General features: G+C 37.5%; 1 protein-coding gene across 1 annotated transcript in view; it reads right to left on the bottom strand.

Moving 5' to 3' along the window:
* Nucleotides 1–15,413, bottom strand: part of GRIK1 (glutamate ionotropic receptor kainate type subunit 1) — an 847,144-nt gene that overhangs the window by 600,662 nt on the left and 231,069 nt on the right. The window contains exon 5 of the mRNA XM_053705180.1: nucleotides 1,385–1,566. Within this exon, the coding sequence (XP_053561155.1) occupies nucleotides 1,385–1,566 (182 nt within the window). The remainder of the gene's footprint in view (nucleotides 1–1,384; nucleotides 1,567–15,413) is intronic.

Genomic DNA, 15,413 nt, shown 5'->3' with positions numbered 1-15,413 from the left:
TATAGCTTATCTTAGCGGTTAGGCAGTTTCACCTTGTTTGTATGTGTTCTGCAAAGTCACAGTGAGACCTCACCCTGAGTGGGAACTAAATAATTTAACAGGCATTTCATTTTTGACCTATATTTATACTCAATCAAGTCTAAGCATGGGTAGGTCCTGTATGCTTGATTGGGGAGATGACAGGCAAGACATAGTTTGATAAATGACCTGAGAAGTGCAAGAGAGTGATTTTGGAAACAAGGACAGAATTTGTAGCATATTATTGCTGAATACGCTAAAGAAAATTAACTAACTTCATTTGAGATATCTTATTGCTCTACGCAGGCTTGCCATACTACTGGCATGTGAAATAAAAGTAAAAAGAAGTACTCAGCAACTTTAACTAATAACTCCTTGTCTTGACAATTAGGCAGCTTATAAACAATATAATAAAGCCTTGTGGGGAAATTTATAAAGCTTCCTAAACTGGGCGCCGGCTCTTAGCTGGCGGAATAAAATTACCCCCAAAAAGTCTGACTTGGGTGATTGACAGCCTCTGCTGGCATCAGATTGGCCACATGCTAGCAAGGGGCAGCACTGCACTAGCAGCTACTGGTGCAATGATAAATGTGGCCATCTTATTGCCGCTATACCGGGTGGACAGGTTAGCTGGAGCAAGCCCGGTTGATTCTTAAATGTCGGCCGAAGAGTAGCATACTCAGCACTCCCCAATGCTGTATATTTTTATGATGCAGGTACTTAAAGGACTAGTAAACACAGTAGATTTGCATAATCAACAAATGCAAGATAACAAGACAATACAATAGCATTTACTCTGAATTTCAAATAAATAGTATTTTTTTTCTAACAAATTTCAAAGTTATGTATATTTCCACTCCCCTTGTACCATGTGATAGCAATCAGCCAATCACAAATGCATATACGTATAGTCTGTGAATTCTTGCACATGCTCAGTAGGAGCTGGTGACTCAAAAAGTGTAAATATAAAAGACTGTGCACATTTTTTTTAATGGAAGTAAATTGGAAAGTTGTTTAAAATTACATGCTGTATCTGAATGATGAAAGTTTAATTTGACCTGAGTGTCCCTTTAAAGTATCTTTATCTTTATGCAAAATATAATAATAATTTTATATATATAATATATATAAATGTTTTGAAATAAATATTTGTTTCCATACTGACATCTTACAATTCTCAGAGAATCAGTCTTTTTGATATAAATTATTATTATACCAGGAAGTGTTAAAGTAAAAGGGTAACCATCTGTTTCTTAATGAAAAAAATGTGAATACAACACAAACGTTTCTGTATACCCCTTTGATATATGTCATGTAACAGAGCTAGAACTTTGATGATATAGAAAGGAAAGGATAACTGTATTACCTGCTTTAGGATTTCTGCTGCAGTTTCATGTGAGCAATCAAAAATCACATAAAATTCCTTGGCTTTTTTCATTTCTTTGAGCAAAGGCCGTGCATCTTTATTTCCTGAAGGTAATTGGCGGATTTTGATTTTGATGTTGTATCTTGATGGGGCTTTGATGAGTTCTTGCAGACGAATTAAACCTGCAAGTGAATGAAAGTATATTTTCAAATACAAGATTATAAAATACTCCAGATATAAGTATTGTAGTGTATTTAATTCTTTGCAAAATGCTCCTTTACCTTCATTTTGGAGTGTATTTAATTCTTTGCAAAATGCTCCTTTACCTTCATTTTGCAGTTTGAAATAGCAGTTTTTGCCTGTAGAATATATTATCACCTATATCAAAATATGAATTACATACATATTCTCTATAGAAAAGCTATGTGAACAGGCAATAGTAGATAATTAATTGAGGTGTAGAGCCAAGAAATTTTTGTTTAGAATATTCTGTATTCTGTATTCGTTTAATTTAAAATGAAATGAATACTGAATTTTAGTTAAACATTTACATTCATTTTCGACTGTAGCTACAATACTTTACTTAAAGGGATACTAACCCAATTTTTTTTTATGATTCAGTTAGAACATGCAATTTTATGCAACGCTCTAATTTACTCCTATTGTCAATTTTTATTTGTTCTCTTGGTATCTTCATTTGAAAAAGCAGGAATGTAAGCTTACGAGCCGGCCCATCTTTGGTTCAGCACCAGGGTAGCGCTTGCTAATTGGTGACTAAATTCCACCAACGATCAACAAACGCTATCCAGGGTTCTGAATCAAAAATGGGCCGGCACCTTAGCTTAGATTCCTGCTTTTTTAAATAAAGATACCAAGAGAACAACATTTTTTTTGATAATAGCAGTAAATTATAAAGTTGCTTAAAATCACATGCTCTATCTGAATCACGAATGAAAAAATATGGGTTCAGTATTCCTTTAAAGTTCGCCTGTAGCTATAATACCTTAACACATTCTGGAGAGCACGTTAAAGATATCCTCTTCTTGCCAAACCCCTACTGCACTAACAGCAGGTTTAACATGGTCAGTTCCCAGGACCTTCACTAACTTTAGTGTAGGTCCCGTGAGCCAAGTGCGCTAACGCTCCTGTTAGTGCGGCTGGGGCTCTGGCAAGAAGAGGATCGAGTTAACACGTTCTCCAAAGAACATCAATGGGACATGAGACCCAAAATTTTTATTTCATTATTCAGTTAGATTATGTGATTTTAAACAACTTTCTAATTAACTTTGATTATCAATTTTCTTCATTCTCTTGGTATTGTTTGCTGAAAAGCAGGGATGCAAGCTCAGAAGCCGGCCCATTTCTGAAGCACTATATGGCAGCAGTTTTGCAAGAATGTTATCTATATGCAAGAGTACTAGATGGCAGCAATATTTCCTGTCATGTAGTACTCAAGATACCTACCTAGATATCTTTTCAACAAAGAATATCATGGAAAATAATCAAATTTGATACTAGAAGTAAAGTGGAAACTTTTTTTTTTAAATGGTTTGCTCTGTGTTAACCACAAAAGAACATTTTTGGGTTTTATATCCCTTTAAGGTGAGCATTACTTACTTAACAATTAAAGGAAACAAATTAATACTGATGATTTTCGTCAGTATTTTTAGTTTTCTTTCATTTTCTTTGTGCTTTCATTTGGATATTCATTTAGATGAAAGGAAAACAAAAATCCGAATTTCATCACAAATGTGCATTCATGTGAAAACGAATGCACATCAATACTAATTAATCTCCCAGTGGTGGTCAGATGAGAGATTTTTGAATCTGAAATAACTGGTTGTGCCCAGCCATAATTAGCATTTTAATATCTTAGGGTCAATCACAATATATTGCCTGAAACCTTTTTGACTATTTTTCTTGCTGAAAATGGCCCTTTTCGATCTGACATGATCACAATAGCGCGTTTTGTCTTTTTCCCACTCCCACAACTGCAATTTTGCCTTATTTATAACATGGGGCCGAAAAGTTCTCAGTGATCACGGTGTTTCCAATAAAACACCTCATAGTACTTGATAAAGTCCTAAAAAGACAGGGAAGTTGTTATAGATACTAAGGGGCCCATTTATCAAAGGGCTTGCGGACCTGATCCGACACTGCGGATCAGGTCCGCAAGACCTCGCTAAATGCGGAGAGCAATACGCTCTCCGCATTTAACATTGCACCAGCAGCTCACAAGAGCTGCTGGTGCAACGCCGCCCCCTGCTGACTCGCGGCCAATCGGCCGCCAGCAGGGAGCTGTCAATCAACCCGATCGTATTCGATCGGGTTGATTTCCGGCGATTCCTGTCCGCCTGCTCAGAGCAGGCGGACAGGGTTATGGAGCAGCGGTCTTTAGACCGCTGCTTCATAAGTTGTGTTTCTGGCGAGTCTGAAGACTCGCCAGAAACACGGCCCTTCAAGCTCCGTACGGAGCTTGATAAATGGGCCTGCATCACTCTAATCTCTAAGCTATTCCCAAAAGGTAAGTATACCTCCAAACTACAAACCAAAGAATATGCAAGAAACAAGAGGGTATGGGAAAGCGCTAAAAAAGCATAAGAGAAGGTAGGGCTAAAAATGTATGGTTGTATATACAACAAGATATGATCATAAATAAATAATATCTAAGTATTAATAATAACCTCAGATTATAATTAATATAAATAATAATACAGGATGGCAGTGTCCACTCCAATCAGCAACACTGACTCTACTTAATACTTCAAAGCTAGGTTTGTAGCTTCCTACACTAGAGGTGTGTTTGAACGGTACTTGAACACTTACTAAGTGTCAAAGATTCACTCGGACGGTAACACTAAGATGTAACATTAGATATTATTGCCACAAGTAACACTCCACGTATTCAGTTACCTTGTATTCATTAGCAGTTGGTAACCTTTTATTACTAGCGCTACTCCAGCTACGACTATAGCCTTTATTGTTATCAATTTTTGTATAATCATTTAATTATCTGCATATCCGTTTTAATTGTTTATATTATGTTATTGATGCCGGCATCTGTCAATTTGTAATTTGTAAAAATATATTTTTAACTTTATGTACATCCTGTATTTATTATTTATATTAATTATAATCAGAGGTTATTATTAATACTTAGATATTATTTATTTATGATCATATCTTGTTGTATATACAACCATACATTTTTAGCCCTACCATCTCTTATGTTTTTTTTAGCGCTTTCCCATACCCTCTTGTTACTTGATAAAGCCCTGTAATGGCCTTTTGGATATCTTTGCAACTATTCCAAGACTATTTGGAAACATTCTATTATATTGCACATATGGAATTGCCACAGAAGACACTTAAGAGGTGTTGTTGCATAGATGGTTCATTAAAGACCTATTCATTGCTATTGTAAATTCTGTCTGCAGTGCTCCATGCACACATTTACATATATAGGATATAGGCCTTGCATAAAGGGTTAGGGCTAAATTAAAAAATTTCATCAGATACTTTAGATGTTAAAACTACAATCCAATGCATTTTATAGTAACATTGTGACCATGAGTAACCTTGTTGTCTGCAGACTAAAGCATTGATTGGCTCATCCTTATAAGGTGGTTGAAATCTTGCTATTGAAAAACCAGTTACAGCAAACACGATTTTAGTTTGTTTTAAAAATGTTTAGGATTTGGCTGAGATATTATCCTATAACAGCACAACAGAAATTTTTATTATTTAGAAGTTATTTACTGTTACTTTAAGCCTAAGGAACAATGTCCATCTAACCACAAACATATATTATTAGAAGTAACAAAGTTAAGGGCTAGATTACAAGTCATGTTAATTTGTGTGCGTATTACAAGTTGAAAGTAGACTGTTTTCCTTAGTCACAATTGAATGTTAACTTCTATCCATAGTCAAAAACTGGGCTAGATTTAAACATATTGTTAGTATGAGGAACAACCTACTGTGCGTATTTAAAAAACCCAATATATAATTAAAAAAAAAAAAAAAAATTAAAAAAAAGTTAACATTCCCAATATATATTTTGAATTATAAACATTGTGTGAATAGGAAAATAGATCAAATAACCCTTTGATAACTGTGGGTCAATACCAATTTTTTTTTTCTTTAAATGCAAACATACAGTGTTCTATTGGATTGTCTAATTATTGTTTAGTATAGGATACTATTGCTAAAATACTTTACATGTGTATAATTTGGTTTTTACTCTATGTGAAAAACTGTTGCAAATAGAAGATCTGATGTCATCAGACAGGTGTTAGATATCAATTAGGAAACACACCCCTTTGTAAGGAGGTGGATAACTGTTAGTTTGTTATTTAAGGCAGAGGTAGGATGTTGAATGAATATATGCCTGATGAAACAGTTCTAACCGAGAAACGCATTGCATTTGAGGGGTGCCACTGTATACCCTTTTATCCACTCATCATAAACAACTGCTGTGTTGTTTTTTTTATCTTTGTTTTTAATAAATAGCTACATTTTATTTTAAATGTACTCTGAGTGGAGTTCTTTTCCTACCTTCTGCCTTTGCTGATTGCTCACTGGGACCTACAGCCCTGCACAACCAAGAATCTACATCTAGGGTGAGCTGCTACACCTGTCATAAAGTTACAGCCTGCCTCTACCAGCACATAAGTGTGCTACAGGAGTATGTGAGTACCCATCTGTATCATCTAAGAGATATTGCCGGTTATACCTTTAATTGTCTGCACATGTAGTGCTTTCTTTGTTCGTTTTTTAATCTCTTACCAGCTACACAGTTTTGCCTGGAGGGTGAGCTGTCACACCTATCTGAAATTGCAGCTTGTCTCTACCAGCACATAGGTGTGCTTCAATAGTATGTGAGTACTCATTTGGCTCCATTCTGTTTGTTCTGTATCATACCATCTGATTATACCACACATGAGGCGCCCCTCTGTCTTCTTGTACTTTTCTCTCTCCTATCTTTTGCTCTCTCTCTTTCTCCCTTCTCTCTTTTGCTCTCACTCTCCCACCTCTCTTTTGCTCTCTCTCTCCCCCTCTCTTTTGCTCTCTCTCCTACCTCTCTTTTGCTCTCTCTCCTCTTGTGCGCTCTCTCTCTTACGGCAGATGGCCAGTCGGCCACGGCCGCTCCCGCCGGCTCTGGCCCCGCCATGTTTGCTCCCACCACGCCCGCTCCTGTCTGGCTCCGCCCCATCACGCCTGGCCAGCCCAACCCCAGTCACACCCGCCCCATCATTTCCTGCCTGCCCCGTCTTCTTCATGGATCAGGTGCCACTGTGCCAGGTCAGTTTGTTGAAGGCCAGGTGCGTTTGTCCTCATGCAGTCCCTACTGCGCATGACAGCTTTGGACTTGGCCTTTTATATTATATATTAATGGAGTCCTGTCATGTTTATGTGCGCAAGCCCGTCAGGAGTACACTAATTCTTCATATGCACTAACCCAAAATTAGTTATCTTAAGGTGCGTTATGTATGTATTAAATATAAAATATTCAATCAAACATATTACTTATGGTGGGGTTAAATCTCAATTGAAAGCTCTAAATAGCACACCACTTGATAGATAGATCAACTTGTAATCTAAATCTACTTGAGCCAACCTCCCTAGTTTTTAATGGCAAATCTCAGACAAATTTGTGAAAAGGGACAAAACACTCTTTCATTCTATCATTTTTAAAAAGTGAAATCCACATTCTCACTAGTCAGTCACATTAAGGTGTGTGATAAACTGAATAAATACCAACAAATAAGGTCCGCACTTGGCCTTAAAAGTTTATTGCAACGTTACATTTCACAAACACACACAAACACACATTAACATATGCAATTGTGAAATATATTAATCTATCCTACAACAGAGTAAACAAATCTTTTTCCCATGTGAAAGTTTGGGCACCCCTACCCTATGTTTTGGAATTTGCATAATGAATTTTTTAATATTATGTTTCCTTTTGAGATATTTGATATTATTAGATAAGGAAAATTATTAAGAATGTTATATTATTAAGGTTTTACTACAACAGCAGGCATGGAAATGTGTAGTTTTTAAAAAATCAAATAAAGGTAATTTTAGTCTCAAAAGTGTGTATTAAACAATTGCACAGTACTATTTTTTTTTTTTTTATAAAAATCTTAAAATTCTACTTGAATAATTCTTATACTTTGATGCCGCTAGTACAAGGCTATTGCGGATACTAAACACACCATAATTCTTATCCATTGCAGCAATGCAGGCAGTCCCCCAGCAGCCAATAAGCAACGTTGGAGTTACGTAATTGCAGTGACAATCACGGGACATCCTGTTTTCCGTGTTGTTTACAATCGGAACTTGGTTCCAATCTTGCGTCGTAGCCACTGTCCTGAAGGGGTTAAATAATCTATCTAGAAGGTTAAATCAGTATAAGGGGATGTGTTGCAGCTTTAAATATCTCTGATTAATTTAAGTGACATCCCCTACAGTTCTAAATGACTTATATCCTAGTATAGTGGATGCAGACCCGCAGCGCTCAAACCTCCATTCCCAGCCTGCTGCACTCTTCAGTGTCGACACACGTCCTGAGAGGGTGATTACGAAGTCGGTGCAAGGAGACCGCCTCCGTCCAAGCTGTAAAAATTAAACAGAAGAAAATGCAACTCCGCACTCAGAGTAAAGAAATCCAATTCACGGCCATAAGGTAAAATCTTGAAGTTTATTTAGAACAATGTAAAAACATGAAGGATCCAGGTAAAAAGAAGAAAGCACAAGGTGTACACTAGTGCATAGCTGTGCGCGTTTCGGGCTCCACCTAGCCCTTGCTCACCAGCTGTATGCTCATATCCTAATTAGGCATCTTTAAATACCCTTAGAAAGCGCAACATTTCCTAATTCATTTAAAGTGATACTCACTACAGAAAGAGAGAGCATCACCAATTAACATAGAAACATAGAAACATGGATATTGATGGCAGATAAGAGCCATAGGCCCAGCAAGTCTGCCCGACCTTACCTAACAGTATAAACTTATCTAGTTCGTAGGATAGCCCTATGCTTGTCCCATGCATTTTTAAAGTCCCCCACAGTGTTTGTTGCTACTACCTCTTGAGGAAGTTTATTCCATAAATCAATCACTCTTTCTGTAAAGAAGTGCTTCCTCAAATTACTCCTGAATCTACTACCCTTTAGCTTGAGCTCATGACCCCTTGTTCTTGAATTTTCCATTTTATGTAAAATACCCACAGCCTCAGTTTTACTAAACCGTTTAATGTACTTGAAAGTTGCTATCATATCACCTCTTTCCCTTCTCTCCTCTAAGCTATATATATTTAACAATCCTCCACCATTGCCTATTCGGAAAATATAACATTTAAACAAATACACCCAATATGATAATACAATGTTAAACACTTAAATCAAATAAATATATATAATTTGTTTACATATTGGATCATATATTATATAATTAACATATTAGGTAATATATTATTACAAGGAGTGGAGGACATATATTAAAGACATACAAAATGAAGAACAGTGCATTACTTTTCTACTTGATTTCTATATAAAGATTTTCTTGTTATATAATTTTGAAATATATGCAAATATCCCCAAAATTCTCACAGGGCTTTGAAAAATTCAATAAAACAAATTAGTATCCATATGAGAATTCAAACCTAACGGGGATCTAGTATTTGAATGAAATATCCAGTAGACTTCACTCTGGTCCAATAATCGTTCTCTGTCCCCGCCTCTGACTGGTTTTGGTATAAAGTGTATACCTTGAATTTGTATAAGATCAGTATTTGCTTCATGTTTATCCCTAAAGTGTCTCCCAACAGGTGTTTCATTATCTATGTCCTCAATTGACCTCAAATGTTGGAGAAATCTATCCTTCATGGGTCTTTTTGTACGTCCTGTATATTGTTTATTACATGCTTTACATGTTAGAAGGTATATAACGTGTGTAGTATTACAATTTATGCGGTTCTTGATAGTATATTGATTACCCATTGTTGTAGAAACAAATGTTTCACCTTCCTTCACATATTGACACGTTTTACACCTTCTAGCCCTGCACTTTTAACACCCATTCTTCCTTGTTAACCATGTATGATTTACTCTAACTTAGGTAACAGAGAAGGTGCTAATACATTGCCAACTGTTTTAGCTTTCTTAGATACAAAATTACGTCCTACACTCAAAATTTCTTTTAGAACAATGTCTTCATGAAGAATTGATAGGCTCTGACTAATAATTTTACAAACTTTATGATAATCGTTACTAAAACCTGTTACAAAATATGTTTTTTTGTTTTTTCTATTCCTATCAGATTTCTGTCTATTATTCTTTTTGTATTCCAATAATGATCTATGTGAAATTTTCTCCACCTTGGTAAGATTTATGTCTAAGACCTCCTGTGTGTATCCTCTCTTCATCAATCTTTTGCTCATATCTTTCAGATGTTCATCACATTTCTCTTTGCTTGTACAGTTTCTCTTAGTGCTTATATATTGTCCCTTAGGAATAGGAGTCATACCTCAAAATTGTATTTCCCGCAGAGTCCTTCCTATAAAGTTCAGTTTCCAGACAATTTTCATCAAAATTCACCCTTAGACAAACATCCAGGAAATTAATCCTATCAGGATGTTGTTCAACGGTGAACCTCAAATTAATTTAATTTGAGTTAATGTGCTTGAAAAAATTATTTACACTCTCCACATCTCCATTCCACACCAATATGAGATTGTCTATATATCTACCATAATTTACAATATGATCCTTAAAAGGGTTCCTATCCCCAAAGATGCGGGAGAACTCCCAAAACCCCATAAAGAGGTTTGCATATGAGGGAGCAAATTTAGCCCCCATAGCTTTCCCGCGTCTCTGGAGATAGTAAGTTCCCTCAAATAAAAAAAATAATGTGTGTAAGTAAGTATTCAATAGATTGTACCAAGAACTGTTTTAGATCTTCGTCGTACTGAGAATAGTTATCCAAAAAAAACTCAATTGCTTTGATACCCAAGTGGTGAGGAATGGAGGTGACCCAAGTGGTGTGGAATGGAGGTGTACAGTGAAGAAACAGCAATTGTTACTAATCTACATTGTTTACACCATGTTAATGTTTCAACCTGATTGATAAAAGAGGTGGTATCCTGTAGATATCCATGTAAATTTCTTACTAAAGGTTGAAGATATAAATCAACCAAATCAGATAATTTTTTCATTGAGAGAGTTTATTCCAGCCACTATAGGTCGCCAAGGCGGTTTTATACCATCTTTATGCAATTTAGGTAAATAATGAAAAATGGGCATGACCAGATTAGGAGGTAGAATAGACTTTCCCACTTTCTCAGATATGGCACCTTTATGTATAAAATGTATCAACAAGACCATATAAGATAGTAGAATATTGGATAGTGGGATCTGAGGGAAGTCGCATATAAACCTCTTTGTCACTTAATTGTCTTAGTGCTTTTATAAGGTAATCTTTCCTGTACCGAACTACAACATTACCCCCCTTATCTGAATGACGTATCACAATATCTTTGTCTTTTTGCAAGGATGTCATAGCTGTTCTCTCATTGGGAGTAAGATTATCCCTTACAGTATGATTCATCTTTTTTTTGTTTAATTTATTTCTTTTGTCTAAATGTCTGAGTTTAGTTTCTACAACTGACTGAAATACTTCAAGTGATTTACCCCTAGAATGTACAGGGTAAAAATTGATTTTAGCCTTAACCCTAGAAACATCTATCATTTCCTTGCTAGGGCCTATTTCTGCAACTGTTATCCCTTCATTCTCAACCAAAAGAGATTGGAAATCGCAAACAAATCTCAATAATTTAGATCCTCACACATATTCTTAGTAACAACCTCTTCACCACTGATCTCAATGTCTTTAGTGTCAAAGAAATGTTTAAGAGTGAGACTCCTCACAAATCTATTGACATCAAGGACAGTGGAAAAGAGGTAAAAATTACACATAGGGGAGAAGCCTAGACCTTTACTAAGTACACTACACTCTGCTTCTGTCAGAACTTTATTAGATAAGTTAACAACATTCTTTATATTCAATTCTATTTGTTTAGAAATTTCTCTCTCTGTGGGTACCGATTTTGTCTTGGGCTTCCCCCCTCTCCTACCTCTGCGTAATTTCTTTTTTTGTTGGGACCTTTTAAGATTGGTTTCAACATATGCTCCCCGTTTTTTGAAGCCTTTTGTTTATCTCCCTGGTTTGATGTTATGTCTTTATTAGTAGAACTGGGAACTTCTAAAACAGAAATAACCTCTTCCATATTAGAATCTGTATGATTTGTAGAATTAACTTCAGCATCAGAGGAATCCTAATCATACTCCATTTCACTGAAAGAAACATTTCTGTTTTTGTTAAATTTACCTTCACCTTGTTTCCCCTTTTGATATCCCCTATTGGGTGTATTCCTGTAGGTGTTATGGGTCCACCTGTATACCCTATCCATATCATAATCACTCTTATCACAATTAATTTTCTGCATTTTGAATAACCAAAGATCTCTTTTAAAAGACTGCATATTATTCTGAAAAGCTTTGTCAAATTCTTTAAATTTAGCAACATGCTGTAACTTCTTTAAGTCTGACTGAAGCTCTTGCATGTGTTGTATCAAAAGCAATCTTTGTTTCTTTTTGTAATCAATCAACAAATTAATCAAAGTTTGTAAGCAAGTTGTTAAAACTTGATTCCATTTGGTAATAAAATCCTGACAAGTTACATGAAAGGATGGGAATTTTGAAATTCTTAATCCCCTGGGGATACGTGATTGTTGCGGATATTGTTGAAAGGTCTTAATGTCAAGTTCCAACCTTATGTCCCTCCTTCTTAAACAATCCATCTGTGTAAAAAAATTCAACATCCTCCATATATTCTTCCATATCAGATGATTGGCCATCTATCGTAATGTCTCTGAATACATAACCATCTGACTCCATTTTGTATAACGAAAACAAATCAGGAAATGTAACACATTCAAAGTGAATAATGTATCAAACAATCCTCGGATCCGTTAAACTTATAATAGCCGTAAAAGTTTGTAACCAAAGGGTAAAGAATAAACCTCTAATGTTTTCTAACAATTTTAAGAATTGGATATCTAGTGACCACTCAATTTTAAACAGTATCTGTATATATTAAATAAATACCTCTCTCTTCAGCCACGCACAATATCCGCTTATCGTCAGGTCCAACTTCAATTTCTAAAAGTCACAGGAACAACCACACGGTCTAGCTGCCAAGCGGGATAAACGGATTTAACAAACAAAGTGGATGCAGACCCGCAGCGCTCAAACCTCCATTCCCAGCCTGTTGCGCTCTTCAGCGTCGGCACGTGTCCTGAGAGGGTGATCACGTAGTCGGTGCAAGGAGACCGCCTCCGTCCAATCGGTAAAAATTCAACAGAAGAAAATGCAACTCCGCACTCAGAGTGAAGAAATCCAATTCACGGCCATAAGGTAAAATCTTGAAGTTTATTTAGAACAAAAAAACATAAAGGATCCAGGTAAAAAGAAGAAAGCACGGGGGCGGAGCCTGGCCACGCAGGGACATGGCTGCTTAACTTCTGGCTCCTATGCCCTGTGCCTGATGATAACTGTATAATAAGAAGGGGAATGCTTAAATTAATATAAAACCTGGCAAAAATCTGTATAACAACACCCTGCATGAGATTCTTGATTTACAGGGAGAACCGGGCGATCCCTTCAGACTGCGAGAGAGTGCGGCCTGGCATACTAACGCTACCTGCAACCTACTCTGAAGATCACTGCCAGCGAGACCTGCTTATATTTACAGGGCCGCATAATACTGACCCGGCATTTGGAGCTGACCTGTAAGAAGATGAGTAAAGGACTTACCCGATCACAAGCACTATCCCGACACCTGGTGAGGACATACGGGGGGGTGAGGCGGCTCTCCGGTGCATGCCACCGATTGCGGCTATACAGCGACCCAGCGAGTGACTCCTCTTCCTACCGCCTCCTACCTGAATAAAAAGCAGCCGAAGGGCAGTGGGAAGGAGTGTAAGACCCGAGCGGCACCACAAGCTATCAGAGCGGAGACGGGTCAGGTGGACTCAGGTAACGGGGAGTAGCTGTGGCCTTCACACGTGGGGAACCTACAGGGACCACGTCACTTGAGCTTGAGCCGCATCTGTGAGTGAGCGGTCACACTGCTTAACGAGGGGCCGACTCAGGGAGTATAAAAAAAAAAAAAAGAAATATTTGTCTACCGCACGGCAAGGCACTTTGGAGGGTCAGATCCCTTACATAAAACAAATTGAAAGTAAAGGCACTAGTTGTGCATGGGCTACCTCTGTCTGTGAGCGGTTGCATTGCTTAATATGGGAGCAGCTCTGTGATCATATAAAATTACAAGCCTCACTGCAGGGTACTTTAAAGTATTAGACCCTCTGGGATATTACATAAATAATATACACTGGATAGGGGGGCAGAAGAAAGAGACAGAAGGTCAATTTCTAAGTTAGAAGTCCAGTTGAAAACATCTGATAGACACTTGTTCAGATACCAGAGAGGAATACTTGAATACTTTAAATCAGTCACTCCCTGTCTCCAGATATGTCTAATAGGAAACACAATAAGGGAGACAAGGGCCTCAAGAGTTCTAGTTTAACCAGTTTTCTCAAAATGGCTAATACAGGCCAGGAACAAATGACTAATGAATCTACAGCACAAGATCCCCCACTGTTGCCCACACCAAGTTTACCTTCTGACACGCAACCTCAGAGTCTACTAACCAGAGAGGACCTTAATGTTATCTCATCCAAAGCGGATATTAACACCGTTTTGACTGAAATGAGGTCCCTGTTTGGTGATCTAAAGAAAGACTTTCAACAGATCAGCCAACAAGTTAACACCCTGGAAAAAAAACAGGCCTCCCTGCAGTCTCAAGTTAATTCTAATACTCAACGGGCCTATGAACAAGAAGGGGACATACAGTTTCTGTTATCCAGAGTAGAGGACCTAGATAACAGAGGGAGACGGAACAATCTGCGTTTTAGGGGAGTTCCGGAGTCAGTATATAACACGGCTATAGAAGGCTATTTGCAAGACCTGTTCCGCACCATCAAGGGAACGCCAAACTCTCCTGATGTCCCTTTGGAAAGAGCACACCGGGCACTCCGTCCAAAACCCTCTCCTAAAGCTCCCCCGAGGGATATTATTATCAAATTCCTAAGCTATAAGGATAAGGATACAATTGCGCAAAAAGCCCGCGCCATCAAGGACATCACACATGCTGGTATTCCCATCCAAGTTTTCTCTGACCTAAGCCAAATTACATTACAAAAAAGAAGGGACCTTAGGTTTATCACCAGCGTACTTCAACAGAACAGAATCCAATACAAGTGGGGCTTTCCTGTTTGCCTCATAGCCACACGCAATGGAAAGCAAGCAATATATAGGTCTCAAGCAGATCTTCAAGACTTTTGCAAGATACTGGATGTGGACATATCGGTACCTGGCGATGAAGAGCCCCATCAAAGAGCGCGTAACCCCCAAGATGCTAATGTGGACAAATGAACTCTGTTTATTATTGTATGGACAGTCCCTTGATTACTTGCTCCACTTCTCCAATGATATCTACAAAAGGTTCAGATAAGTATTGCATAAGTTTTGTTACCAACCACTAGTAGGGACATATACCGTATGTGATACCAGCTGAACAATTCTAATATGTTTTATATTGAAATCAGTTAAGTCTTGTTACTGTTATGTTATACTTCTTCCTTTTATTTGGTTAATACGCTTCTTTCCCCCCAGGTTATTCTGTCCCTATGGTCCAACTTATTAGAGCCATCAGTGGCTAACCATTTGCACAACAGTAATCTCATTTAAGTACAATATCTCTAACTATGCCATGTCAGTTCATAGTTGTAATTAGAAGCCCCCTGACCCTAGGCCTTAGAATCTTTAGTTCATTAGGGGAGGGGTTGCTTACTTCCCTGAACCTCTTTTCAGAAACCCCTCTGGGGCTAATATTGAACAAACA

This window comes from Bombina bombina, chromosome 3, assembly GCF_027579735.1.
Source record: "Bombina bombina isolate aBomBom1 chromosome 3, aBomBom1.pri, whole genome shotgun sequence".
Lineage (NCBI taxonomy): Eukaryota > Metazoa > Chordata > Amphibia > Anura > Bombinatoridae > Bombina > Bombina bombina.
The sequence above is the reverse complement of the archived record's forward strand: the minus strand, read 5'-3'. Positions and strand labels throughout refer to the sequence as shown.